Source organism: Amblyraja radiata, chromosome X (genome assembly GCF_010909765.2).
Source record: "Amblyraja radiata isolate CabotCenter1 chromosome X, sAmbRad1.1.pri, whole genome shotgun sequence".
Taxonomy (NCBI): Eukaryota; Metazoa; Chordata; class Chondrichthyes; order Rajiformes; family Rajidae; genus Amblyraja; species Amblyraja radiata.
Window position 1 is genome coordinate 4,413,961 of NC_045999.1, and position 26,678 is coordinate 4,440,638.

The 26,678-nt window shown below is 44.7% G+C and overlaps 1 protein-coding gene across 2 annotated transcripts in view; it reads left to right on the forward strand.

Annotated features, from left to right (window-relative positions):
* The first annotated feature begins 3,078 nt into the window (after positions 1 to 3,078).
* The window catches only part of LOC116968234 (sorbitol dehydrogenase-like), a 34,615-nt gene continuing 11,015 nt past the window's right edge, over positions 3,079 to 26,678 (forward strand). Inside the window, exons 1-7 of one of the 2 annotated variants that reach the window (XM_033014916.1) lie at positions 3,079 to 3,123; positions 12,880 to 12,951; positions 16,709 to 16,742; positions 18,731 to 18,895; positions 22,269 to 22,428; positions 24,854 to 24,972; positions 26,430 to 26,495. In XM_033014916.1, the coding sequence (XP_032870807.1) occupies positions 3,094 to 3,123; positions 12,880 to 12,951; positions 16,709 to 16,742; positions 18,731 to 18,895; positions 22,269 to 22,428; positions 24,854 to 24,972; positions 26,430 to 26,495 (646 nt within the window). In that variant the 5' untranslated portion in view covers positions 3,079 to 3,093. Of the gene's footprint in view, positions 3,124 to 4,485; positions 4,615 to 12,879; positions 12,952 to 16,708; positions 16,743 to 18,730; positions 18,896 to 22,268; positions 22,429 to 24,853; positions 24,973 to 26,429; positions 26,496 to 26,678 lie in introns of those variants that run through there. The other variant, XM_033014917.1, reaches the window with a different exon arrangement.

A 26,678-nucleotide genomic window follows, 5' to 3' on the forward strand; every position in this document is an offset into this window, starting at 1 on the left:
CTACCAATCTGATGGATGGTTTTCTGATGTCAATGAGGTTATTGCAAGCCTCTATTAAATCTCTAGCCTTTCCCTTAGGTAGTGTCACCGTCATGTGAACTGAGTCAATGGTGACCCCCAAATAGTCCATAGTGGTGGACGGCGTTAGTTTAGATTTAACTGGATGGATGATAAATCCCAGTTTTTCAAATAGCTGTTTTGTGGCTGTTACAGTTTGTATGGCCAATTCCAAAGTTTTGCCCACAATGAGTATGTCATCTAAATATGCCATAACCATGTGTTTACGTTTACGTAGAAATGCTAGGGTTGGTTTTTAAATTTTTGTGAACAGCCTGGGGGCTGATGATAGCCCATCTGGCAGTGCTTTATACTGCCAGAGTTGTCCCATCCAGTTGAATTTTAAGTAACATCTGTGGTCACCTCGTATAGGCACTGTGTAGTAAGCATCTTTTAAATCGATGCTGGCCATGAAGTAACCTTTGGAAATTAATTGTTTAGCAGTAACAAAGGTTTCCATTTTAAAGTGAATATATTGTACAAATGTATTCAATTTTGTCAGATCGATGATGATGCGACAACCACCATCTTTTTTGATTTTGGAAAAAATATTGGACACGAATTCTAATGGTTCGTGTTGAGTTATCTCAATTACACCTTTTATGTAGAGCCGCTCCAGTTCAGCTTGTGCCTCTGATTTTTCTTTATCAGAGAGCACGAACACTCGGTTCGGTATATGTTGAACTGGAGGGCTGTACTTGTGTATAAACTCTATTGTATATCCCTGGATACTGCTTAAGATGTAAGTATCGGTTGTTAATATGCTCCATGCATTCAAAAACCAGTGTGGTCTCCCCCCAACCTCCATGCTCTCCATATTTTTTAGGGAACCAGACCCACCTACCTCCATTGTTACCAGTGGCAGGTTTACTTCTTTTTGTAGTTTTTCCGCTGTTGTTGTTGCGCTGGTGTCTGGTTTTTCGGTTTGGTTGGCATTGGGGTTCCCCGCATCTTCCAAGAAGGCCGGCCTGGGCCATGGCCTAAAAAAGACTCATGTTTGAAATACCGTGCCTTCGAGCTTTCACCAGTTCTGCTGGTGCGTGCGTAGGGGTGCTGTCTTTGGCTGTAGTGGGTTTTTGTTGGTGTTCCTTTTATTAATCCCAAGGTTTTGGCTTCCTCATCGAGCTCTTTTACCTGCTTCGATAGGTTGCCTCCGAACAAGAGTATGGGTGGTTTCGTGGTCCCAGGTTTGCACAGTCCCGCGAATTTTGGGTTCAGTGTGGGTTGAATGGCACTTTTCCTGATGTTATTTATTTCATGCTGGGTGTTGCAGAATAGTGCCAGTGCATCTTGTTGATCCTGGGACATGTCCCTATCGTCCACTGTACGGGCAAATGCTGTTATCCCTGCGGTCAGTAATTTCAGTACTTTTTGCAATTTTACATCCATACTCCTGACTCCTGTTCCAATGTGTTTCCATATACAGGTGTTTACTATTGGAACGTTCAGAGATATGCAGTTGCCCGGTGCCAGGTGTCTTCCTGTGGTGTCCAGTACAGCCTGCTCTTGTAACTGGTTTAGAGACATGTAGTCTATACTGGCAGCAAGCTTTGGCTCCAGATTTTGTCCAGTCTGTTCCGGCTGTATAAAATTGGCCACCATGTCCAGTAAGTTCTCTTTTTCCCACACCCCATGCACACTTATCTTTTCTTCTGCGGTCCCTCTTCCAGGTCAGCCCAGAGCTGACCCGCAGTGCTCCCCTCCGATGAGGTAGAAGCACTGTGCAGCCCTTGAAAAGGTACTGCTGTGGGTTTATCATAGGGCCCACAGTGACCCGACTCCATCTCCCGGAGTCTGTCACGTTGGAGCAAATGCTCCATACACCGATCCATTCGGCTCCAGCGCTCTCGGTCGCTGGCCGCCCGCGGTGGTTCAAAGTCGGACTCCTCTGAGTCCACGACCTTGTTAGTTTTGTGTCTAGCCTTGCCGCCCTGCCGTGTGGATTTAGCCGGTGCGGAGGCGACATCGGGCACAGCTGATCCCACTACGGGTGATCCAAGTGCCGTCAGCTGCTGTTGCTGGCTGCCCGCTACTCCGCGGTCCTCCCTCACCAGCTTTGTCGCAGCCCTTGTCTTCTTTGTTTTTTCCATTTTCCTACCTGTAGTTGGAAATGGAAACAAAAAAGACCGCAGAGTAAACGCTTACCTGCAATTAGCGGCTTTTAAACTGCCGCCGCGGGGGAACGTCCTTCCACCTGGCGTCCTGGCGGGGTTCTTCACGTAGTCACTCACGTGACTCCGAAGTAAAATCAGAATAATGCCCATTTATATAGACACATAGATTCCTTCCAACAACATAGATAGCTGGAATGCCTTTGTTAATGACCATAAGGATGAGGCATGGGTTAAGTCGTGGAAATTATTTCTCTTTTGAGCTTGGAACATTACCAAGAAATAATTACCAAGAAACCTCCAGTCGTCAGGTAGTCTGCATACAAATTTAAACTGAGGAAAATGTATGGAACAAGCTGCCAGAGGAGGTAGTTGAGGCTGGGACTATCCCAATGTTTAAGAAATAGGCAGGTACATGGATAGGACAAGTTTGGAGGGATGTGGTCCAAACACAAGCAGGTGGAACTAGTGAAACCGGAACATGGCTGTGGTCTGAAGAAAGGTCTCGACCCAAAACGTCACCCATTCCTTCTCTCCAGAGATGCTGCCTGTCCCGCTGAGTTACTCCAGCATTTTGTGTGTAGCTGGGACATGTTGGCCAGTGTGGGCAAGTTGGGCTAAAGGGCCTGTTTCCACACTATATCACTCTATGACTAAAGTGGATTTTATGTTGGTGACAGAGGTGGAACTTCATCCATCTCAATGGCCATGGATAATTTTACTATGAACTGTAGTTCGGAGCAACCTTTAGGGAAATATTATTCTGTTCATCGAGTTAGGCAGGTTTAGCAATGGTGTGGAGGCACAAAAAAGTCAGGACAATGTGATCTTGTGCAATGAAATGTATTGTAACCTTTGCATAGCAACTGCTGAACGTGCAAAACAGTAACTAGAACCCAAGTTGTGCCCGGCAGTGTGCAAGCTAATGACTTTGTGTTTGAACATCATCAATCATGTATGTGGGAGTGAGTGTGTGTTTGCGTGACAAGTAATTAATCAGAATAGTCTCTTTCTGCTAAATGGAGATAAATACATTTGAGTAAGAAAAATGCGCTTTTATGTTGAGATTATGAATTAGAAATTGAGGCATTAAATATTAAAAAAATAATCTAATTTAAATATTCAGAGATAAATGTGATAATCTGCAGATTATTTGTCACATGATAATCAAATGATTGCTATGAAGTAGCACAAAGCCATGTTAAAGAATAACCTAATATGTTCAGCTAAATCAACACAATGAACTTGTGGTGGTAAAGAAATGGTGAAAGCCAAAAGGGAAGTGTGGTTTATAAAAATGTTGCAGAAGTTTACTAGTAGTGCCTCCAGCATATATAAGTATTCCTTTAAGGAGTTACGGCATAAACAATTTTTTTCTGAAGAGAAATCAGGCAACCAAAGCATTCATGTTTAAGAAGGAACTGCAGCTGCTGGAAAATCGAAGGTACACAAAAATGCTGGAGAAACTCAGCGGGTGCAGCAGCATCTATGGAGCGAAGGAAATAGGCAACGTTTCGGGACGAAACCCGAAGGAAATAGGCAACGTTTCGGGTCGAAACCCGAAGGGTTTCGGGACGAAAAGTTGCCTATTTCCTTCGCTCCATAGATGCTGCTGCACCCGCTGAGTTTCTCCAGCATTTTTGTGAACCAAAGCATTCAATTTGTTTTAGTTTTGTGTCAGACACATGTGATTGTTTTGGAAAAATAAGGGGTTTGGTCTTTTCTTTCCCCCCACCAAGTCACAACACGGAAGTCTATTGACTGGCGGGTCTTCTCTTTGTAGAATCTAGTCAGTCACCTATGTCAATTGGCACCTTGTGGTCTAGATTGTAGCAGGCAGTACTCAGCCCTCGTTACAGAGCACCTTATCATGGCACGGCTGCGATTACCTGGGATTTGCAAACAGAACAATGGGGACAGGGTTCTAGAGATTAAACTTCACTTGATCTTCCCCATGGTAACAGCACAGCCAATGTACTAAGTAATTGAAACGCAACATCGCACTTTCCTAATCCCTCACTGGAAACTCCTACCTCCAGGGAAAGGGAACAATTTGAGGAGGAGAACAAAACAATATAAACAAGTGTAGTTGATTAAAAGTCTTTGGAAAATTGGCTCTACTGCCCAAACTCTGTTACAGATGTGAAACCGCACCAACAATGATATTTATATTAAATTACCAAGAGTTAATAATGTTTTGCTTTGGAGGTTTCATTTTCACTTGTTTGTCAGCCTTCTGCTTCACTGCCTGATACTCTACGGGGATGTTGATTTAGTATTGCTATTGGTTTATTATGGTCACATGTAACGTGATGCAGTCAAAACTTGGCTCGCATGTAAATCTGGGCCGATCCTAACACAGGTACATCGGGTGATACAAACAAGGTGCAAGGGCTGCAGTGAGACACATTGTGTCAGAGGATAGCGACTGTTCTTGTGCCTGGAGGTATGTGCTTTCAAACGTCTGCATGTTTTGATTTATGGCAGAGGTGAGAAGAATGTCGGGGCGTTTAACAGATTATGTTGGCTGCTTTCCTAAATCAGTAGGAAGTGTGGATGGAGTCGATGGGTGGGTGGAAGCCGGTTTGTTTAGTTTGAGTTTAGTTTAGAAAGCAACAGGTGCCCTAAATTTTCTGAGGCGCATCTTTCATCATTGTTCAACTTCTGTCAAGGAGAAGCTATACTTCACCCCCGTTAGACCTCATTTGGACTACGCAGTTGCAGCATGGCACCCATACACAAATAAAAACATTTCTTCCATTGAACGTGTCCAAAGACAGACAGGCAGCTCGATTTGTTACTAACACCTATGAGAGGGAAGCGAGTGTCACCAAACTTCTGAATTCACTGGGGTGGAATCCTCTCCAAGACTGACGTGAAGCTCACCGTTTGACCTGTTTTTACAAAATGTTAAATGGTCAGCTCGACATAGATTACAAGACCTACACCAAACCCAAACCAATTAGGAGCAGACGAGGGCATTCGATCCAATTTGAGATTCCAGCTACCAAGACAGATGTGTACAGCAATTCGTTCTTCCCCCGCACAATTAAAGCATGGAATAATCTCCACCCTACCATAGTTACCCAACCAGATGCAACTAAATTTATGGTAGTTCTTTCTTCCCAAAAACTCTTTCTGGCTTAAGTCCTCCCTCCACCACCTCCAGTTTAAATTCCAATTTGGAATATTTTGGAGGACCAAGAAACCAAGAACCAACAGATACACTGGGTCTGCACCGACAAGCGCTCCCTGCACATTAACACTACCCTGCACCGACCTAGGGACAATTTTTACAATTACGTACAGACCGCAGTCGGGATCGAACCCGGGTCTCCGGCGCTGCATTCGCTGTAAGGCAGCAACTCTACTGCTGCGCCACCATGACCGCCTGATGGACTGGGCTGTATCAACGACTTTCTGCAATTACATGCAGAATAGCTGTCATTCCTTGCATTCTACAATACAATACAATACAATACAATTTTATTTGTCATTTGAACCTCATTGAACCTGAATGTTGTTTCTGCAGTCATACACACAAGAAAAAGACCCAAGCCACAACACAATTTACACAGACATTCATCACAGCGCATCTCCTCCTCGCTGTGATGGAAGGCAAAAACGTATCCCTCCCCTGCACTCCCCATTCCCCTCCCGATGTCAGAGTCAAAGCCTCCGGCGGGCGATGGTAATTGTCCCGCGGCCATTAACGCCGCGCCGGGTAATGCAAGGCCGCGCTCCGGGTCTTGTTGTTGGAACCCCCGGCGGGCGCTAGCAAAGTCCCACAGCCATTCCAAGCCGTGCGGGGCGATGATGTAAGGCCCCGCTCCAGGCACTCTTCAACCCCGCAACTCAGGCGGGTGAAGTCGCCGTTGCGGAAGCCCCGAAAAGCGGTCTCCCAGCAGGGACCTGCGGGCTCCCGGTATTACTGTCCACCAGACCTGCGGTAAGCCTCCGAATCTCCGGGGGTCCGGTCGCAGCAGCGCGCCACCACCGCTCCTCCCGCTCCGAACTCGGCCAGCTCCGCGATGGTGAGTAGCTCCGCAGCTCCGCAGCTCCGCGACTGGAGCCCTAGGTCGTTCCTGCTGGAGGCCGCTCCACGTTGCTCAGCCCCAATGACAACGGAGACCCGACAAGGAAAAGGTCGGGTTCTCCGTGCAGGGGAAAGATTTAAAAGTTTCTCCACCCCCCGCCCCCCACACACACATACCCCGTCAAAAAAAATAAAAACTACATTGAAACAAGACAAAAAATAATAAAAAGACAGACGGACTGCAGAGGCCGCTGCGACGTGAGTCGCGCCGTCCACCGGATGTTGCATCTGTAGAAATTGGTAAATGTCATTTGGTACATGCTAAATTTTTGTAGCCTTCTGAGGAAGTCGAGGTGGTGGTGTGCTTTCTTGGCTGTATCGTTAATATGGTTGGGCCAGATCAGATTGTTGGTGAAATTGACACCTAGGAACTTGAAGCTCTCAACCATCACCACTTCATCGTGTACACTTCAGTAAAATAGTAAGATTAAACGAGAACTTACCAGTTTGAAGTTTGATCTTGATTTTATGAGGAATTACGATGAGCGATTACGTGAAAAAGGGCCGTCCGTCTGCGTGCGCGTCAATCTTCAAAGCAGCGGTGTTAAATCACAGATAAAAAAGAAGACCTGAGAATAGTAAGATTGTGAAAAACTTGAACTTCCATATGACCTTGATAATATGAGGGTGGGAGCGGTGGGCACGTAATCGCTCATCGTAACTCCTCATAAAATCAAGATCAAACTTCAAACTGGTAAGTTCTCGTTTAATCTTACTATTTTACTTCGGAGTCACGTGAGTGACTACGTGAAGATTTCAAAGCTCTGTGATTTTACGCCGGTTACGAATCCAAGCGTCACACACTGAATGGATTGACCATGGATGCGTGTAATCATTAAAGCATTCAGACATTACGTAGTTAAGTAAAGAAACTGATGCTTTAAATGAAAGAAAAGTTTAAAAAAAAGTTACCCCTCCCAACCTTGGGGGGAAACTAAGGGACAGAACTTAAAATGGTACGTGCAAACACCCCCAGTCCGGTTATGGGTTTGTTATTAAAAACGGTGGACCGTTATTTCATTCGTCCATCCTGCAGCCACTAGGATGTCGTTAAGGGGCACGTCCATAGCTCTTGCTGCCGACGTAGATGCAGCCCTGGTGGAGTGAGATTTAACGATATAAATGTTCACTCCTGCTACCGCCATTACCTCTTTTGACCATCTGGAGATGATTTGAGTTGATACCTTCTGGTGTGGTTTTTTATGGCTGATGAGGACCGATTGTTCTGAGCCTCTGAGGTTCTCCGTAACTCTCAGATAGTGGTGTTAGTACGTTACCACTCACACAACCGTTGGTCCTCTGGATATGCCAAGAACTGGATCTCCATCCCTGGCATTCCTGGCCTGCTCTGTTATATCAGGTTCCTGATTAGGAATGTTATGTTGTTCATATTGGTGGTCATGTAGTCCAACTGTAACTTTTGCAGTGTCTGGACTCTTTGTCAGCATACCACCTTCAGGGTTAGTTATAGGCGGTCCCCACTGTCAAAGTAGGGTTAGTACCACGCTCACATCCCATGTGTCCGTGTAGCTTGGACTTGGAGGTATTAAGTTGTAAATTCCCTTCATGAATTTTGTTGTAAAGGGGTGCGTTCCTATCGACCCGTGCCCTGCTTCCAGCATCAGATAGGAGGAGAGTGCGCCTCTGGCACTATAGATTGCACTATAACTTTGTTTATAGTTATGGTACAGAGTTGATAGGAACTCCAAGACATCCGTTATCCGAACTGTGTTGTATTTGTTCGGACAGTCCTATGCCTTGACATGGCCTCCTCAGAATCTGCAGACCAACAAGTTAATACGTTCATGTAGTGGATGATTGCTCCCTGTAACTGGGTTCACTAGGAGGTCCCTGCTCTTGGGTATAGCCATAACTGGCTGGACTATAATTCCCAATTTTTTTGGGAACCAGGCTTGAGTAGGCCAATCTGGCACTACCAATATGCCTGTGGCTTAGTCTTGCTTGATTTTGGTCAAGCATCGGTTTGTGAGACAAATTGGCGGAAAGCATACATAAACATTCCTCCCCAATTGAGGGAGAAAGCATCCACTGCCTTAGCTCCTGGATCCAGCTCGCAGGACACATATCTGGGTAACTGATGGTTTGGTCTAAATGTAAACAGATCAATATCTGGTATGCCAAATCGTGTAATTATCTCGTTAAATACTGCCCGATTCAACATCCATTCTGTGTTGCTATTAAACATTCATGATCCAGCATCTGTCACCGTGTTATATCTACCTCGTAGATAGACCGCTGTAACCCAAATATTCCTCTCGATACACCAGTGCCAAATGAGGTTCGACAATCTGTCGCAAGATACAGATTTTACACCACCCTTGTGATTGATATATGCCACCGCAGTGGTGTTATCAATCTGAATTTGAACAAGCACAGGTTGCATATCGCTACAGAAAACCTTGAGTCGATATTGTGCCCCCAACAATTCTGGGTAATTGATTCCCTGTGTTGGGGAATTACAGACTCCTGCTCATTCCATCTGCCCCCACAGCTCTAGACTGTGTTTGTGGCTCCCCATCCTTAGCCGCTAGCATTGGTCTGAACCACCGATGGCTTTCGAGCAAAATTTCCCTTGAGCTGTCTCTCGTTCGTTATCCACCATAGTTATTCAACAATGGCCTCTGCTGGTAATCCATAGTTTTGCCAATTTGTCCTGCATGTAATCTGAGTGTTCGTTCCTTTGCTTGCTGTAAATTCTGGTAATGCAAAGGCCCGTGACGTACTGCTGGAAATGCAGCTACTATTTGCCAATTACACTCGCTGTTTGCCTGATAGATGGCTAGTATTTGACTATCAGGTCATAGCAGGCTTACTTAATCTTGTTGTTTGCCCCTAGGCAAAGTCACCAACATATTTACTGTTTTTAATAGTAAATCCTAGGTAATCAATTACCCTTGTAGGTGTCAATTTTGATTTAACTGGATGGATGAGGTAACCAATTCTTTCAAACAGGGTTTTGGTTTGCTTTGACTGATGCTTCTGCCAATTCTTGGTGACTCCAAATTGAAAATGTCCTCCAAATATGCCATTACTATGTGGTTTTGAGACCTTTGTAGACCCAGAATTGGTTTCCGTAGTTTTGTCAATAGTCTAGGAGCTGCTGTCAACCCATTTGGCAGAGCCCTGCCATCCAGTTAAACTTCAAATATCTCCTGTTCTTAGTGAATAGACACCGAATAGTATGCATCTTTGAGGTTGATGCATGCCATGTGACCATTTTATAGGAAGCTCCTATAAAACAGTTGTTAGACCGTAACAACATTTTACTGTTCTGAAAGTCTATACTGCACAAGTGAGTTAAACCTGGATGAAGTGACATCCTCCATATGTCACCTGTCCTGGAAGGCAATCCTGCCCATAATACTGGGCCTGCCTCGAAGACAACTCCGGTCTGAGATCCAAGTCTGCTTGGAACCTATGTATGTTGTGCAGTAAAATAATCACATGTTGTTATCTGTTTTTTTAAACCAGATCTGAAATTCATGTTGTTGTCATTTTGAACAAAAACACAAGAGTAAAATTACCAACATGTAACTGGTCCACAATCCCTTGTTTCGGTAAACCCAGACCCACCTACCTCCATGGCTACCGGTGGTCTTGTGGTAAGCCCAAAGGCCCCTGATGCGGGTTCCTTTTCTCTCCTTGATTGGGTGTAGGACTGGTAGGGAGTGTGGATTCCATGTTTCTCCTGACCTCTGCTTGGGTCTTGGTCTGAAAACCTTATCATACTGAGCTTGCCTTGTAAGACAATTCTGGCCATAATTCTGAGTCTGCCTTGAAAGACGACTCTGATCATATTTCCGTGCCCAGCTTTCAAGCTACCATCAGCTTCAGTGAACTGCTTATCCCCTATGGAGGTGTGGGGTGTGTTTGTCGCCTACTGATGAAGTTTGCTTGTCGTTGTACCTTGATTGGTCCGACAGCTTTTGCTTCCTTCTTCTGGTCTTACCTGAAGAGAGGATTCGGCGGCTAGTTTCTCCAATGTCACCCTGATAGCGCTGTTCCCTTGCCGGCATTTGTGCGGATATTCTGCCAACTGCTGGCTCTTGAGGCCATATGCATGTGCTTCAGTATGTTCATACTTTAAATTCGAGATCAGTTACCTACTGATCACTCACACTCCCCTCCACTGAGAGTGAGATTTGTAGGCAGCCCTGAAAACAGGTGCTGCCGCAGGCCCCTGTGGATACCTGCGCTGTCACGGCCCCTCCAGCGGACCTAAATGAGATTCTTGCTTTGGGTCAGACTGAAACTGACCGTGGATGCTCCTCTCCTCAGAGCAGGAGACATTTGTGCAGCCCTGAAACAGGTGCCGCTGCCTGCGGGTTCTCCATAATTCCCGGGCTGATAACTCCCTCCTTTGGATTATATCATTGTGGAGCACCTCTCCATCAGGTGCTCCATGTGGGTTTTGAACGTTTAAACATGTTACCCATGAAGGAGGTTATCCTCTCCATCCGGGATCCTCCTGGCCTACCCTCCAATTGGGTTTGCCTAGGTACTCCTGGCCCGTTTTGTTTTCCCCATGTGTGAGGCTGCTGGCACGGCCTGCTGTAGAGGCCCGTGCTGATACTGCTCCCTCCTTCGGAGCAGATCATTGTTGGAGCAACTTCTCCATAAGTTGCTCCATGTGGGAGAGTCGTCCTCAGACGCTCTCCATTGAGGGAGGGTATCCCTCTTCCCCGGACTCATCTGAGTCAACGGGTGTCAGACTTGCGGGTGGTTTTTACGTCCCGCAGGACCACCACGGAGCTCCTCCTCCTGCACCAAGTCTTTCCTGCCGGTTCTGCCGGCGGTAATGTCGGGAACAAGACCGTCGCCCGCTACTGGGAATGCTGCGGTCTTCGGCAGCCGACTTCCGCGCGGACCGTCTCCTCGACATCTGGGCTCTGAAACTTCAAAAGGCTTCAAGTCCGAGAGAACGCAGGTAAGTAGTTCAACTTTCCTTACCTGCCGATCCTGACGGCTGGGAGGACACAGTGCCTCTCCAGTCCGTCATGCGCGTTGCGTTCAGACGTAATGACGCGCACGCAGACGGACGGCCCTTCTTCACGTAGTCACTCACGTGACTCCGAAGTAAAATCATCTATCGCTCATCTATTCCCCAATGAACACAGCATTGTGGGTGGCGCAGTTATGCAGCGGTAGAGTTGTTGCCTTACAGGGCCAGAGACCTGGGTTTGATCCTGACTATACATGCAGTCTGTACAGAGATTGCAAACTCTCCCTGTGACAACATGGATTTCCCCCCATATTCCAAGGATGTCCAGGTTTGTAGGTTAATTGGCTTCTGTAAAATGTCCCTAATTTGTAGGATAGAACTAGTGTATGGGTGACTGTTGGTCGGCACAGACTCGGTAGGTGAAGGGACTACATCTCTACAATAAACTAAAACCTGAGTTTAATCATTCCTCATGAAAACCTCATCATCCAATTCAATACATTTCTCCTTAAACAAGGACACCTACCTGCCCTTTGGTTTCCCATGTGTAAAAGTCTGGATAGACTCGGCTTGTACTCGCTAGAATTTAGAAGATTGAGGGGGGATCTTATGGAAACTTACAAAATTCTTAAGCGATTGGACAGGCTAGATGCAGGAAGATTGTTCCCGATGTTGGGGAAGTCCAGAACAAGGGGTCACAGTTTAAGGATAAGGGGGAAATCTTTTAGGACCGAGATGAGGAAAACATTTTTCACACAGAGAGTGGTGAATCTCTGGAATTCTCTGCCAGTTGAGGCCAGTTCATTGGCTATATTTAAGAGGGAGTTAGATGTGGCCCTTGTGGCTAAAGGGATCAGGGGGTATGGAGAGAAGGCAGGTACAGGATACTGAGTTGGATGATCAGCCATGATCATATTGAATGGCGGTGCAGGCTCGAAGGGCCGAATGGCCTACTCCTGCACCTATTTTTTATGTTTCTATGATACAGAAATTTGATGAGAGGCAAGAAGCATACTGCTGGTTAACTCAGCTGGACAGGAGGCATCTGTGATGGAAAAGGATAGATAATATTACAGGTGGGATCCACCTCCAGTTTGAGTGGATGCACATGGAGCGAAGCAGAGCCCCAACCAAAATGCCATCGGTCCATGTCACTCCACAGATGCTGCCTGACCCACCGAGTTCCTTCAGCAGTTTGTTAAAGAGGGAACTGCAGATGCTGGAAAATCGAAGGTACACAAAAATGCTGGAGAAACTCAGCGGGTGCAGCAGCATCTATGGAGCGAAGGAGATAGGCAACGTTTCGGGCCGAAACCCTTCTTCAGACAGATAGGGGGTGGGGGGGGGGGAGAAGAAAGGAAAAAGGAGGAGGAGGACCCCGAGGGCAGAGGGGGAGGTAGGAAGGGGAGGAGACAGCAAGGGTTAACTGAATTGTGAGAATTCAGGAGTTTGTTGTTTGCACAGAAATGTGACCATTGAACCTATGTATTGCAATAATAAATAGAATGAGTAGATAGAACAGCAAGTTCCCCAAATAGAGGCAAAGAATGCCCAATATTGACAGAGTGATTGATCAGTAGGATAACTGCTTTAAAACTCTCCTGAACAAGGCTACCCTCTTACAGACGACTATTGATTAGCTTTGATTGCAGAGCGTGAAGCTGGAAATGGCGCTGCAAGAGAATCTGTCGGTTGTGCTCCACGCAGCAGGAGATTTGAGACTGGTAACTTTATCCTGTTTTATACCTTGCATTGTATTTGTAGATTATTGTGGTGGGTAAGCATTGTTTGTCTTGCTCAAGTGACAATTGATTCATCAGCCGTTGAGATGAAAGGAATTATCAATGGAGCACCCGGAGAAAACACACGGGGAGAACGTGCAAACTCCACACAGGCAGCACCTTTGGTCAGGATCGAACCCGGGTCTCTGGTGCTGTATGTGTGCTGTGTAAAACACACATATTACATGATATGGGGACAGTAATGTGAATTGTATCTGAACATAAAGGGCTGAAACAAGGTGCAATATTTGTCCACATGGTTGATGGAAAGGAGGAAAGTATTAAATGGCAGGATAACAGACGGTCTGTTTGTCCGTAACATGGCAAGTACTGTCGAATCTACAGGATGGCACAGCGCCAGAGACCCGGGAACAATCCTGACCACGGCTGCTGCCTGTGTGGAGTTTGCACGTTCTCCCTGTGACATTGTGTGTTTTTTCAGGGTGCTCCAGATTCCTCCCACACTTCAAAGACGTGCGGGTTTGTAGGTTAATTGGCTTCTGTAAATTGCCTGTAAGATGCAAAAGAACTAGTGTACAGGTGGTTGGTGGACAGCATGGATTCGGTGGACCGAAGGGCCTGTTTCCACGCTGTATATCTAAGCGAAACTAGACAGAAGGGTGAATTCTATCTACCTCCCTCCCCCCCCGACATCAGTCTGAAGAAGGGTCTCGACCTGAAACGTCACCCATTCCTTCTCTCCAGAGATGCTGCCTGTCCCGCTGAGTTACTCCAGCATTTTGTGTCTACCTTCGATTTAAACCAGCATCTGCAGTTCTTTCCTACACATGCTGCCTGTCCTGCTGAGTTCTCCAGCATTTTGTGTCTATCTTTAGAAGGGTGAATTATTGTATTTGGAGAGGTGCATGGCAGTAAAGGCAAGGAATGCCGATGCTATGCTTTCATTTATTAGCCTGAATAGAGAATATCAGAACTGTGCTATAACTGTTTATCACTATCTAGAACACAGCTTGAGTACAATTCTGGTAACAACATCACAGGAAAGGTGTGTTTGTACAGGAAAGGGAATGGAGAAAATTAATAAAGATATTGCCGGGATTGGAAAATATATTCTATGAGGAAAGATTGGACAGAAAAGGCTGAATGGGCCTGTCCCACTTACGCGACTTTTTCGGCGACTGCCGGCACCCATCATAGGCCGTTGCAGGTCGCCGAATATTTTCAACACGTTGAAAATCTAGCGGCGACCAGAACAAGGTACGACTCTTTGGGCGACTACTCACGACCGTACGGGCTTCACCCCGCGACATGTCGCCTGTATGGCCGTGAGTCGTCTCCTCAGTCGCCCAAAGAGTCGTGGCGTTTTTCTGGTTGCCGCTGGATTTTCAACACGTTGAAAATGTTCAGCAACCTGCAACGACCTATGACGGGTGCCGGTAGTCGCCGAAAAAGTCGCGTACGTGGGACAGGCCCATGAAATAAGATAAAACATGAAGGGTCAAAAAACGTAGAAACAGAAACATAGAAAATAGGTGCAGGAGTAGGCCATTCGGCCCTTCGAGCCTGCACCACCATTCAATATGATCATGGCTGATCATCCAACTCAGTATCCTGTACCTGCCTTCTCTCCAAACCCCCTGATCCCTTTAGCCACAAGGGCCACATCTAACTCCCTCTTAAATATAGCCAATGAACTGGCCTCAACTACCTTCTGTGGCAGAGAATTCCACAGATTCACCACTCTCTGTGTGAAAAATGTTTTCCTCATCTCGGTCCTAAAAGATTTCCCGCTTATCCTTAAACTGTGTAACTGAAGATGCAATTGATAGAACAATGAGGGGAAAATGTCTTCCAGAGGCTGGTAGCGTTCTGGAACTTGCTTGTTGAAAAAAGGGTGGCAGCGGCAGAAACACTCATCATATTTAAATAATGATAAATTAAATAATGGTGATACCGAGATAGTTGAATAGTTTCTATTTTAATTTATTCTATCTGTATTACAGAAGATTGTATATATTTTGTACTCGAGTTGTTAATTACTAAATGTTTTCCAAGACTCATGCTCGCATAGTATTGGTCCTGTTTGATAGTCAATTCTGTGGAAGCCAACGAGGTTGTATAATTGGGTGAGAACTGCTACACCCTTATTTCATGTCCATCTTCCATGTTTCAAATGTTGACATCGCTGTCATCGTCTGTCCTGAAAAGGGCGCAAGTTTCTGGCGACAATCAGTGGGAGCCATCACTTGTTGCAATAGATGATCGTGGTAGCAGAATTAGCTCAGGATACTTCTGACGAAGGGTTTCGGCCCGAAACGTTGCCTATTTCCTTCGCTCCACAGCTGCTGCCTCACCCGCTGAGTTTCTCCAGCACTTTTGTCTACCTTAGCTCAGGGTACTTCCTGTTTCCAGCCCCGCGACGTGGACGCTTCTGCTAAGGGGGCCACTTCTTTTATTTTTAATAATCTTTTTATTAGAGGCAGGTACATATCATATTAAAAACATGACCACGTCATCAAGAAAGGTCAACAACGCCTATATTTCCTCAGACAGCTCAAAAAGTTCAGAGTCGATAAACACCTCCTGGTCCGTTTCTATCAATCAATCATTGAAAGCATCATCACCTCCTCAATCACAGTCTGGTACGGTAACACCGATAGTCACTCACTACACAGAATACAACGCATTGTCTCCAAGGCCTCCAGGATCATCAACTCCCCCCTCCCCTCAATCCATTCCAGTTATCTCCAACGTACCTCAAAACGGGCAAAAAAGATCATCTCGGACCACTCCCATCCAGCAAGTCACCTTTTTCAGTCTCTCCCTTCGGGGAGGCGCCTCAGGTCACTTGCTACTAAAACCACCCGCTTTGAAAACAGTTTCTTCCCCTCAGCAATAAGAACTCTCAATTCCGTCCAATAATCAGACAATAATATGACTTTGATGTATACAGTGTCTTGTCTATGGTCTTTGTTTGTTTTTTTGCACTATGTATTGTTGGTGAGATTTGTGATTTGTGATGTGGTATGGGTGCACTTTATTACGGTGATCTGTGTTATTAGTGGTATATAACAAAAGCAGTGTACCATCATGTACCGAACCCAAATACCACCAACCCTGGTTGCGTGGCAATTAAAGATTCTATTCTATTCTATTTCATGTATATCATTCCTACATTACTAATATTATCAATTGATATTAACTCTGCTTCTAGTATTATCTCTTTTTTTTTTATATAGATAGAAAATAAGAAAGAGAAATTAAAAAAATAAAAAAGTATGATAAAGAAGAATGGAATAATTTACTAAAAATACAACTTTGGAGATAAGTTCGTAAATTATAAAGTATAACTTTTCATCTGATTCTTAAATCGAGTTTCAGTCAGGTTCACGTGCCGAGCCAGTCGGCCCCTTCAAGTAGTCAATGAATGGAGACCATATTCTGATAAAAAAGTTCTTGTTAAGGGGGCCACTTCTACACTACCAAAGCACCTGTAGAACAGAAGGTTGCAACCATCGTATTGGAATCACGTTGACCAGACGGAATGTAAACTAACTTGAGATGGTTTGTGCTGATCTAATTGGTGGTGTCAAAGATAAGATTCTAAAAACCAACTACAAAAGACAACAACTGCACTACCCAGAAAAGAAAGAGCTAATACACATTATGTTTGATCTGTGTCACATCTGTGAAGGATGAAACCTCTCTGACTAATAAAGATCTCATGTTTTCTCCACAGGAGCAGCGGGCAATTGCGTCACCAAGATCTCACGGCAAGTTGTTTCACGTCATCCATTTTGCTTTACATATTGTAGAGTCATTAAGCCATAGAGCATGAAAGCAGGCCCTTCGGCCCAACATGTCCATGCTGACCAAGATGGCCTATCTATGTTAGACATATTTGGCCTAAATCCCTCTAAATCTTTCTTAAATCCCTCTAAATCTTTCCAATCTAAACCTTTCCTGTCAATGCACCTGCCTAAATGTCCTTACACCCACCACCTGTGTGCAAAGGTTTCCTCCCAGGTTTGCATTAAATATTCCCTCTCTCATGTTAAACCTATGTCCTCTGCTTCTGATTCCCCTACTCTGGGTAAATCACTCTGTATTTATCCCCTCATGATTTTATGCACCTCTATAAGATCACCCCTTATCCTCCCAAGCTCTAAGTAATAAAGTCCTAGCCTGGGTAGACAAAAGTGCTTGAGTAACTCAGCGGGTCAGGCAGCATCTCTGGAGAACATGGCTAGGTGATGCTTTGGGTCAAGACCCTTCTTCAGACTGATTCTGTTGGGGTTTAAGAAGGAACTGCAGATGCTGGAAAATCGAAGGTAGACAAAAGTGCTGGAGAAACTCAGCAGGTGCAGCAGCATCTATGGAGCGAAGGAAATAGGCAACGTTTCGGGACGAAACCCTGAACGAAATAGGCAACGTTTCGGGTCGAAACCCAGAAGGGTTTCGACCCGAAACGTTGCCTATTTCCTTCGCTCCATAGATGCTGCTGCACCCGCTGAGTTTCTCCAGCACTTTTGTCTATCTTAAACTGTGACCTTTGGTTCTGGACTCCCCCAATACTTTTTCCTGCAATCTAGCGAAATAGGCAACATTTCGGGCCAAAACCCTTCTTCAGACTGATCCCACTCCCAATAGCTCAGGCCCTCACATCCTGGCAACATCCTAATAAAGCAGATATTTTTCAGACATGACAATACTTTTTCAAATAACCTTTCGAAACGAAACATGAATGAAAAGTAGATTTTAGTTGCAAAATAGATAGCTGTTGTACTTTTTACAACTCCACATCTCACAGCAATCTGTGATGAGGAAGTGAGATACGTAGCAGTCCTTCTCGGTGGGCCAGTTAAACTCCAATTTCTCCATAATTATCAAGCAATTGCCAGAATTGCATCAGAAATACAGGTTTAAATCCTCATTAAAAGTTAAACCTCCTATAATGACAAGGGCTTAAATTGCAACCTGTAGCATGCACTGAGACGTGTAGGAAGGAACTGCAGATGCTGGTTTAAACGGAAGATGGGCAGAAATGCTGGAGTAACTCAGCGGGACATGCAGCATCTCTGGAGAGGAGGAATGGGTGACGTTTTGGGTCGATACCCATCTTCAGACTGATGTCAGGGGAGAGGGAGTTACATAGATAAGGAAGTGTAAGGTGTGAAAATAGGACAAGGGGAATGGAGATCAAGGAAAATGTAGAATAGATCGTTGTTAGCTGGGAGAAGATGACAACAAAGCAAACTGAGATAAAATGTAGTTTTAGATTGACGGTAAGATTGGTCAGAGAACTGGGAAGTGGGAGAGATGGAGAGAGAGGGGAAGCAAGGGTTCCCCTTGTTGGGGTGTTATCTGGCCAGCAAAATATGAGGTGCTGTTCCTTCAATTTGCGCTGGGCCTCACTCTGACTGCCTGTCCCGCTGAGTTACTCCAGCATTTTGTGATCTATTCTACATTTTCTTAGATCTCCATTCCTTTTGTCCTATTTTCACACTCCACTCCCTTATCTATGTATCTCCCTCTCCCCTGACATCAGTCTGAAGAAGGGTCTCGACCCGAAACATCACCCGTTCCTTCTCTCCAGAGATGCTGCTTGTCCCGCTGTTACTCCAGCATTTGTGCCTATCTTCGGTTTAAACCAGCACCTGCAGTTCCTTCCTACATATATCTCAGCACCGAGACATACTCTGTATCAGAAGCTCTTTAGATACTTTGGCTGTGGTAATATGTAATGGACCTCTCCTTTCAGAGGTTCTGTTGAAGATCAACTCTGTCGGAATCTGCGGGACGGACATCCATTTCTGGAACGATGGCGAAGGTGCGGGTTTCGCCGTCAACAAGCCAGTGACCCTGGGTCATGAATTCTCTGGCACTGTGGTGAAAGTGGGCTCTGGAGTTCAACACCTCAAAGCAGGTTAGTCATGGAGCATTCTGCAGCGTTACCTAAAATCTGGGGGACGACAGATGGCACAATGGGCTAAGTGTTCGGCTGGCAACCGGAAGGTGGCCGGTTCGAATCCCGCTTGGAATGCATACTGTCGTTGTGTCCTTGGGCAAGACACTTCACCCACCTTTGCCTGTGTGTGAATGTGTGCAGATTGGCAGCCACGCTTCCGTCAGTCTGCCCCAGGGCAGCTGTGGCTACAGAAGTAGCTTACCACCACCGAGTGTGACTGAGGAGTGAATGAATAATGCGATGTAAAGCGCCTTGAGTATTAGAAAGGCGCTATATAAATCCCATTCATTATTATTATTATTATTTAAGACGGGTTCAGAATTATATGCGATTTTGAAAGACTGTAGTATATCTTGATATACTGTAGTATATCTTGCACTCACAGGAACATTATTACCCAGAGGACACATATTTAAAGTGATTTGGATTTGAATTTGAATTTCTTTAAGCAACAAGTAGCATGGGTAGCACAGCGACACAGCTGGAACAACTGCTGCCTCACAGCGCCAGCCACAGGGTCAATCCTGACCTTGGATGCTGTCTGCGTGGAGTTTGCACGTTCTCCCTGTGTTTCCTCCAGGTACATTAGTTTCCCCCCATTTCCCAAAGACCTGCAGGTTTGTGGGTTAATTGCCACTCTATAAAATTGTGCAGGGAGCGGATGAAAAAAAGTGGGATAACATGGGACTAGTGTGAACAGGTGATCAATGGTCACCATGGACTCGTTGGGCCGAAGGGCCTGTTTACATGCTGTTTCTCTAAACTAAATTCTGAACAAAACTAAACTTGAGATCTAGAATGAACTGTCAGAAGAAATGGCGAAGGTAGAATCAGGACCCGTTGAAGGGAATTCTGTGTTTAACCTGTACCCTGAATCTGGCTTTCAAGTGGGGCCTAATTACCCTCTTAATATACATCAGAGAGGAACAGACACAAAGAACATCTCGTAAAGCGGTGGTGAGTTTCTCAAACAAGTCGGATTATTCAACGTCTTAATAGTAAGTTCTGGGAAACACTCTGAGCGAACCCAAAGTTTTTCAAAGATTCACTGCATCCACAGCATTTTTTATATTCTCACAACACGATGGTTACATGTGGATTTTACATTTTTGAAATAATTCATTCTTGATCAATGTCTCTGTAGGCTTTAACCGTTGTTTTTCCCCCCCCCAGAGTTATCTTTAACCTTCTGTTTCCAGTTATTTAGATAACTACTCCCATTTGACAAACAAATGGGCCCAATAAAGTACACAATTTCCTGATCAGTTTTATTGCCCTCAGCTTGGTTTACAGCCCCCAATGATTGTCTCAACTATTTGCGAAAGACAGTTGTTAAATTCAGAGGTAGACACAAAATGCTGGAGTAGCTCAGCGGGACAGGCAGCATCTCTGGAGAGAAGTGGGTGACGTTTCGAGTCGAGATGCTTCTACTACAGTTATTGAAATTAGCTTGAATAGGTGAACACAAGGGTTTAATACACCAACGTTCATGCAATATACATTGGATTTAGCAATAATTACAGCCTTTATGCAGGCACGTTGTCTAAGAATATAAACTGCAAACCATGTAGTTTAATTTAGTTTAGATTAGTTTAGTTTTGGGTTTTTTATTGTCACGTATACTGAGGTACAGTGAAAAGCTTTGGTTTGCGTGCTATCCAGTCAAAGATAAACACTACACATAAATACAACCAAGCTGTCCACAGTGCATGAATAAAAGATAAAGGGCACAGCATTGTTCTGGAGAGAGAGAGAACAAAGAAGGGACGAGATTGAACTTTTTTTTGCCTTCCATCACAGTGAGGAATGTGGAGGAGTCACTGTGGTGGATGTTTACATTACAATGTATTTTGTGTGTACCGTTGCTTTTTATTTGTATGACTGACTTGGCAAATGAAATTCCACTTATGATGCAAAGCATACTTGGTTAATAAAGTATTGTTGTGTAGTATTGTATGTAGTGCCAAGATGTAGCATTAAAGGCACATTACAGGCATACTGGTGGTTTTGCCTGTTTTGGAGAACAGGCTTTTTGGATGATGTTACCCATATCAATCCAATTGCAGTAATAACATAGGTACACAAAATTGCTCGGGAAACTCAGCGGGTGCAGCAGCATCTATGGAGCGAAGGAAATAGGCGACGTTTCGGGCCGAAACCCTCCTTCAGTCTCTCCGGCTGCAGTAATAACATCATGGTTTGTAGAAAATGCACAGTACTTATATGTGGATTGTGGAAATGTCGGAGACCCTATATCTAGAAAGAATTAGACTCGTCTTAATGGACAAACAAGAACTTTTTGATAAAATATGGGCTCCATTCATTAATTATCTGACGGGATAGATTGGCCCGGCACGAAAACCCAACTGAAACTTGAACTCAGGATTAGATGAAAAGTCATACTTTATAACCTACGAACCTATCTCCAATGACGTATTATAAGTAATCCATTCCACCTTTTTTGTTTTTTTTGATATTTGTAACTTTTTTCTCTCTTTCTCTCTTTCTCTATATTAAAAAAAATATATTTAAAAAAAAAAAAAAAAAAAAAAAATGCACAGTACCAATGTTTACAGTACTGACTTCTAGATGATAGTGATGACACCACTAAAGCCCCTGTCCCACTTAGGCAATTATTTAGGGGACTAGACTGTCGCCACATGGTCGTCGGGGTGTCGCCTGTATGGTCGTGAGTCGTCTCCTCAGTCGCCCAGAGAATTGTAGCGTTTCTCTGGTCGTCGCTGGATTTTGAAATGTTCAAAGCTTTTCGGCAACAGTCGGCGACAGTTGGCTTGACGCCAGAGAGCGTAGCTTGACTTCTCCTGACGTAGGTTGTCGCCGGTGCTGAATTCAGGGTTTTTTTTTGTATGATTCTATTTCAAATCTTATGTCGAAGGGGGGGTCCAGTCGCCAGGTTTTCGGCAACCGGCTATGACTAAGGCAGTTGAATAAGGGGTAAGCCATTTAGAACGGAGACGAGGAAACACTTTTTCTCACAGAGAGTGGTGAGTGTGTGGAATTCTCTGCCTCAGAGGGCGGTGGAGGCAGGTTCTCTGGATGCTTTCAAGAGAGAGCTAGATAGGGCTCTTAAAAATAGCGGAGCCAGGGGAGATGGCAGGAACGGGGTACTGATTGGGGATGATCAGCCATGATCACATTGAATGGCATTGCTGGTTCGAAGGGCCAAATGGCCTACTCCTGCACCTATTGTCTATTGTCTATTGTTGCCGACAGTTGCCTAAAAATAGTGGGACAGGCCCTTACTACCTTGCTGAAAACCAAGCAACTGAAATGTATTTTCACCAGGGACTATTATCTTGTTTTGTTGCAGGTGACAGAGTTGCCATTGAGCCTGGTGTCCCCAGAGACAATGATGAGTTTGTTAGAAATGGACGTTACAACTTGTCACCAACATGCTTCGCCAGTGGCCTTCCTCCTGATCATGGGGGGATGTGCCAATACTATGTCCATGATGCCAGCTACTGCTTCAAGTTAGTTTCTCTATATACTGTTGGTTATCTTATCACAAAGATAGCATATCTTAAAAAAATCCTTTACCTAGGATTTCAAAATATTGTTTTTTTTATATAGAACTGTTAGTTTCATATCTTTCAAAATTCTCCCTTTTGTAGAATCGGAACTTATCCAGCAGATATCCAATGTTATAGAGTCATAGAGTGATACAGTGTGGAAACAGGTCCTTTGGCCCAACTTGCCCACACCGACCAACATGTCCCAACTACACTAGTCCCACCTGCCTGCGCTTGGTCCATATCCTTCCAAACCTGTCCAATCAGTGTATCTGTCTAAGAAGGAACTGGAGATGCTGGAAAATCGAAGGTACACAAAAATGCTGGAGAAACTCAGCGGGTGCAGCAGCATCTATGGAGCGAAGGAGATAGGCAACGTTTCGGGACGAACCCCAAAGGAAATAGGCAACATTTCGGGTCGAAACCCGAAGGGTTTCGGGACGAAACGTTGCCTATTTCCTTCGCTCCATAGATGCTGCTGCACCCGCTGAGTTTCTCCAGCATTTTAGTGTATCTGTCTAACTGTTTCTTAAATGTTGGGATAGTCCCACCATCAACGACCTCATCTGGCAGCTTGTTTCATACACCCACCACCCTTTGTGTGAAAAAGTTACCCCTGGGATTCCTATTAAATGTTTTTCCTTCACCTTGATCCTCTGGTCCTCGATTCCCCTACTATGTGCATCTATCCAAACTATTCGATCTACCCGATGTTATTAGAAAAGGAGAAGCTTTCGCTGATTGTAGAGGAGAGTGTGTTTGCCTCCGATTTTGTGTTCTGGTCTAGTGATGTTCCATTTCTCCATCCCTGAAGTTAAGGCTTTCTTCTCCACCACATTGGTTGTGATTTACCTGAAATAGTTGGGCATGGTTGGGATAGTTTTAGTGTAGCAGGATGCATACAAATTCTAACATAGGACAACTTCCCCATGTAAGTACACTAACGCACCCTTGCTGCTGTAAAGAAACATAGAAAATAGGTGCAGGAGTAGGCCATCCGGCCCTTCGAGCCTGCACCGCCATTCAATATGATCATGGCTGATCATCCAACTAAGTATCCTGCACCTGCCTTCTCTCCATACCCCCTGATCCCTTTAGCCACAAGGGCCACATCTAACTCCCTCTTAAATATAGCCAATGAACTGGCCTCAACTACCTTCTGTGGCAGAGAATTCCAGAGATTGTGAAAAATGTTTTCCTCATCTCGGTCCTAAAAGATTTCCCCCTTATCCTTAAACTGTGACCCCTTGTTCTGGACTTCCCCAACATCGGGAACAATCTTCCTGCATCTAGCCTGTCCAACCCCTTAAGAATTTTGTACGTTTCTATAAGATCCCCCCTCAATCTATGGTCCAGTTCCAAAATACTTTATCTGTTTCTTTAACCTTATAATCGTGGATATTTACACAAAATGGTAGAGGGTTTAGTTTACATTGTTTGGTCAACTCTTTGGCCAAACATTGCAGAACATATTTAACTAATGCATGTTTTTTCTCGTGACACTCTGTGGCACCAACATTGATGTGTGCACATCATCAAAAAATAATGCAGATTTCCAAAGTCTATGTTTACTTCAGTTTACATCTGAGATTTGGGAAAACAAACATGAGAACAGACTATAATGTGATAAGAATGCATTGTTTATACCAAGGATAGGCACAAAGTGCTGGAGTAACTCAGTGGGTCAGGCAGCATCTCTGGAGAAAATGGAGTGGTTATCTTTCGGATCGAGACCCTTCTTCTCCCGACCCGAATCATCACCTTTCTATTTTCTCCAGAGATGCTGCCTGACTCGCTGACTTACACCAGCATTTCGTGTCTATATAAGAATGGCGGTGCTGGCTCGAAGGGCCGAATGGCCTACTCCTGCACCGATTGTCTATTGTCGAATCCAGTGGTTAGCAACCTTTTTTAGCTCATGGCCCCCTTGGGATCTTTACATTTTTCTATGGCCCCCCCTGACACTATTAACGAAGGGAAAGAAACTCAATGTTTTGTGATTAGTAACTCGTAAATAGTTGCTAGTCACTCGATTGACAGATTATGGGGAGCTACATATTGTCAAATATGCCATATTGTCAAAGAGGCCGCAAATTAGACAATTTTCGAATTACTATAATAATTTTATAAGAAAATTAAAATAATTTCATAAATAAAATTCAAAAATATATTTCAACTACATAGATTTAAATTTATTAGAACTGAAATTTAGGAGGCAACAGGGTGGTCATTGAACCTGCGGCCCCCTAAATCCCCAAAATGTTCTGTGGCCCCCCCTGAAATTTGCCATATGGCCCCAGGTTAGGAATCACTGGTCTATTCCACAATGTTTTTTTATAATTTTTAAATGGTTTCGTCTTATGCCTCTTATGTGTCTTTCTTTCAGGATTCCAGACTCGTTGAGTTTTGAAGAAGGGGCACTGGTCGAGCCTCTTTCCGTTGCGATTCACGCCTGTCGCAGAGCTGAAGTGAAAATAGGCTGCAAGATCTTCATCTGTGGAGCTGGTAAAGAATCACTGATGACAAGAAATACTCACACATTCTAGTGTCATTAATCTGATATTTTCAGTACACACAATTCAAGTGAACCAGCCTCCACTGCTGTTTTGAGAGTGAAACTTGTAAGATTATACATTTCTGTGTATTTTAATAGTTGGGATCAAAAAAAGAATGACCATGTCATGGAGTCATATAGCATAGAAATAGTCCTTTAAGGGCCTGTTCCACTTAGGCGATTTTTTCGGCGACTGTCACAGTCGTAGCAGGTCGCCGAAAAAGCAGCAACTGGACCCCCTCCCCCCATGACAATGTCTACGACAAGCTACGACAACCTACCATCTAGTTGACGTCAAGCTAACGACAACCGGCGACCCATTGGGACGTCCACCTACGACCACACCTACGACCACCAAAGGCAACCTACGTCCACCCGTGACAAGCTACGACCCTGTCGGCAACAACTGAAGACAATTCAGTCGCTGGTACCTGTCGTAGGTTGACGTAGGTAGTCGCCAATGGGATTCACCAAAGTCAGCAGCCGGCGACAACCAACAACACCTGCCGACAACTGGCGTCAGCACCTATGACAGGAGAAGACAAGCCCACAGTCGCCGAAAAGCCTTGAACATTTCGAAATCCAGCGGCAACCAGAAAAACGTTACGATTCTTTAGGCGACTTGATTAGACGACTCGTGGCCACACAGGCATCACCCCGCGACCATGTGGCGACAGCCTAGTCGCCTGTAGTTGCCGAAAAAATTGCCTAAGTGGGACAGGGGCTCAACTTCAAGCACCCACTGCTCTAGCCCATCACTGACCCCCCCCACAGAACCAACGACTGCACCTGGACTCTACCACTAACCTACTTGTGTCAATTTACAGTGACCAATTAGCCTAAGACATCTTAGGGTCAGAAGGGTCTAAACCTGAAATATCACCCATTTCTTTTATCCAGAGATGCTCCCTGTCCCGCTGAGTTACTCCAGCATTATGTCGAACCTAACACAATGCATATCTTTGGGGGTACACAAAAAAGCTGGAGAAACTCAGCGGGTGCAGCAGCATCTATGGAGCGAAGGAAATAGGCAACGTTTCGGGCCGAAACCCTTCGGGGTGTGGGCTAAAGCTGGAGCAACGGAAGGAAACTCCCACCTTTTTCTCCAGAGATGCTGCATGACCCACTGAGTTACTCCAGCACTTTGTATCTATCTTCAGTATATACCAGCAGTTCCTTTCTATCCAGGTGAGCGGGGGTGATGGGGGGGGGGGGGGGGGGGGATTGGTAGATGGTTGGACAAAGGCCAGAGATGAACAGACAAAAGGTAGTCAGATAAGGAGAGAAGGAGCATGAAATGTATTCCAAGGTTGTGAAATAAGCTATGGGAAAGGCAGTTAATTTGCATAAAACTCTTGCATATGCAACATTATTTTCTAATTGATGTGCCATTCATTTCTTTCTTAAGGGACAATTGGATTTATGAATCTGTTGGTCGCCAAGGCAATGGGGGCAGCTCAAGTAGTGATATGTGGTAAGATACACAATCAGCACTTGTTTATAAACTATTCCCAACAGATACATTGAAGTAGTTCTTTCAATTCAATTTCAATTTAAAAACTTTATTGGCATGATAAAAAAACATTGTTATATTGCCAAAGTATAAAACATGACATACATATTTAAAATGCATAAGTATAAATACAAGTATACAGTG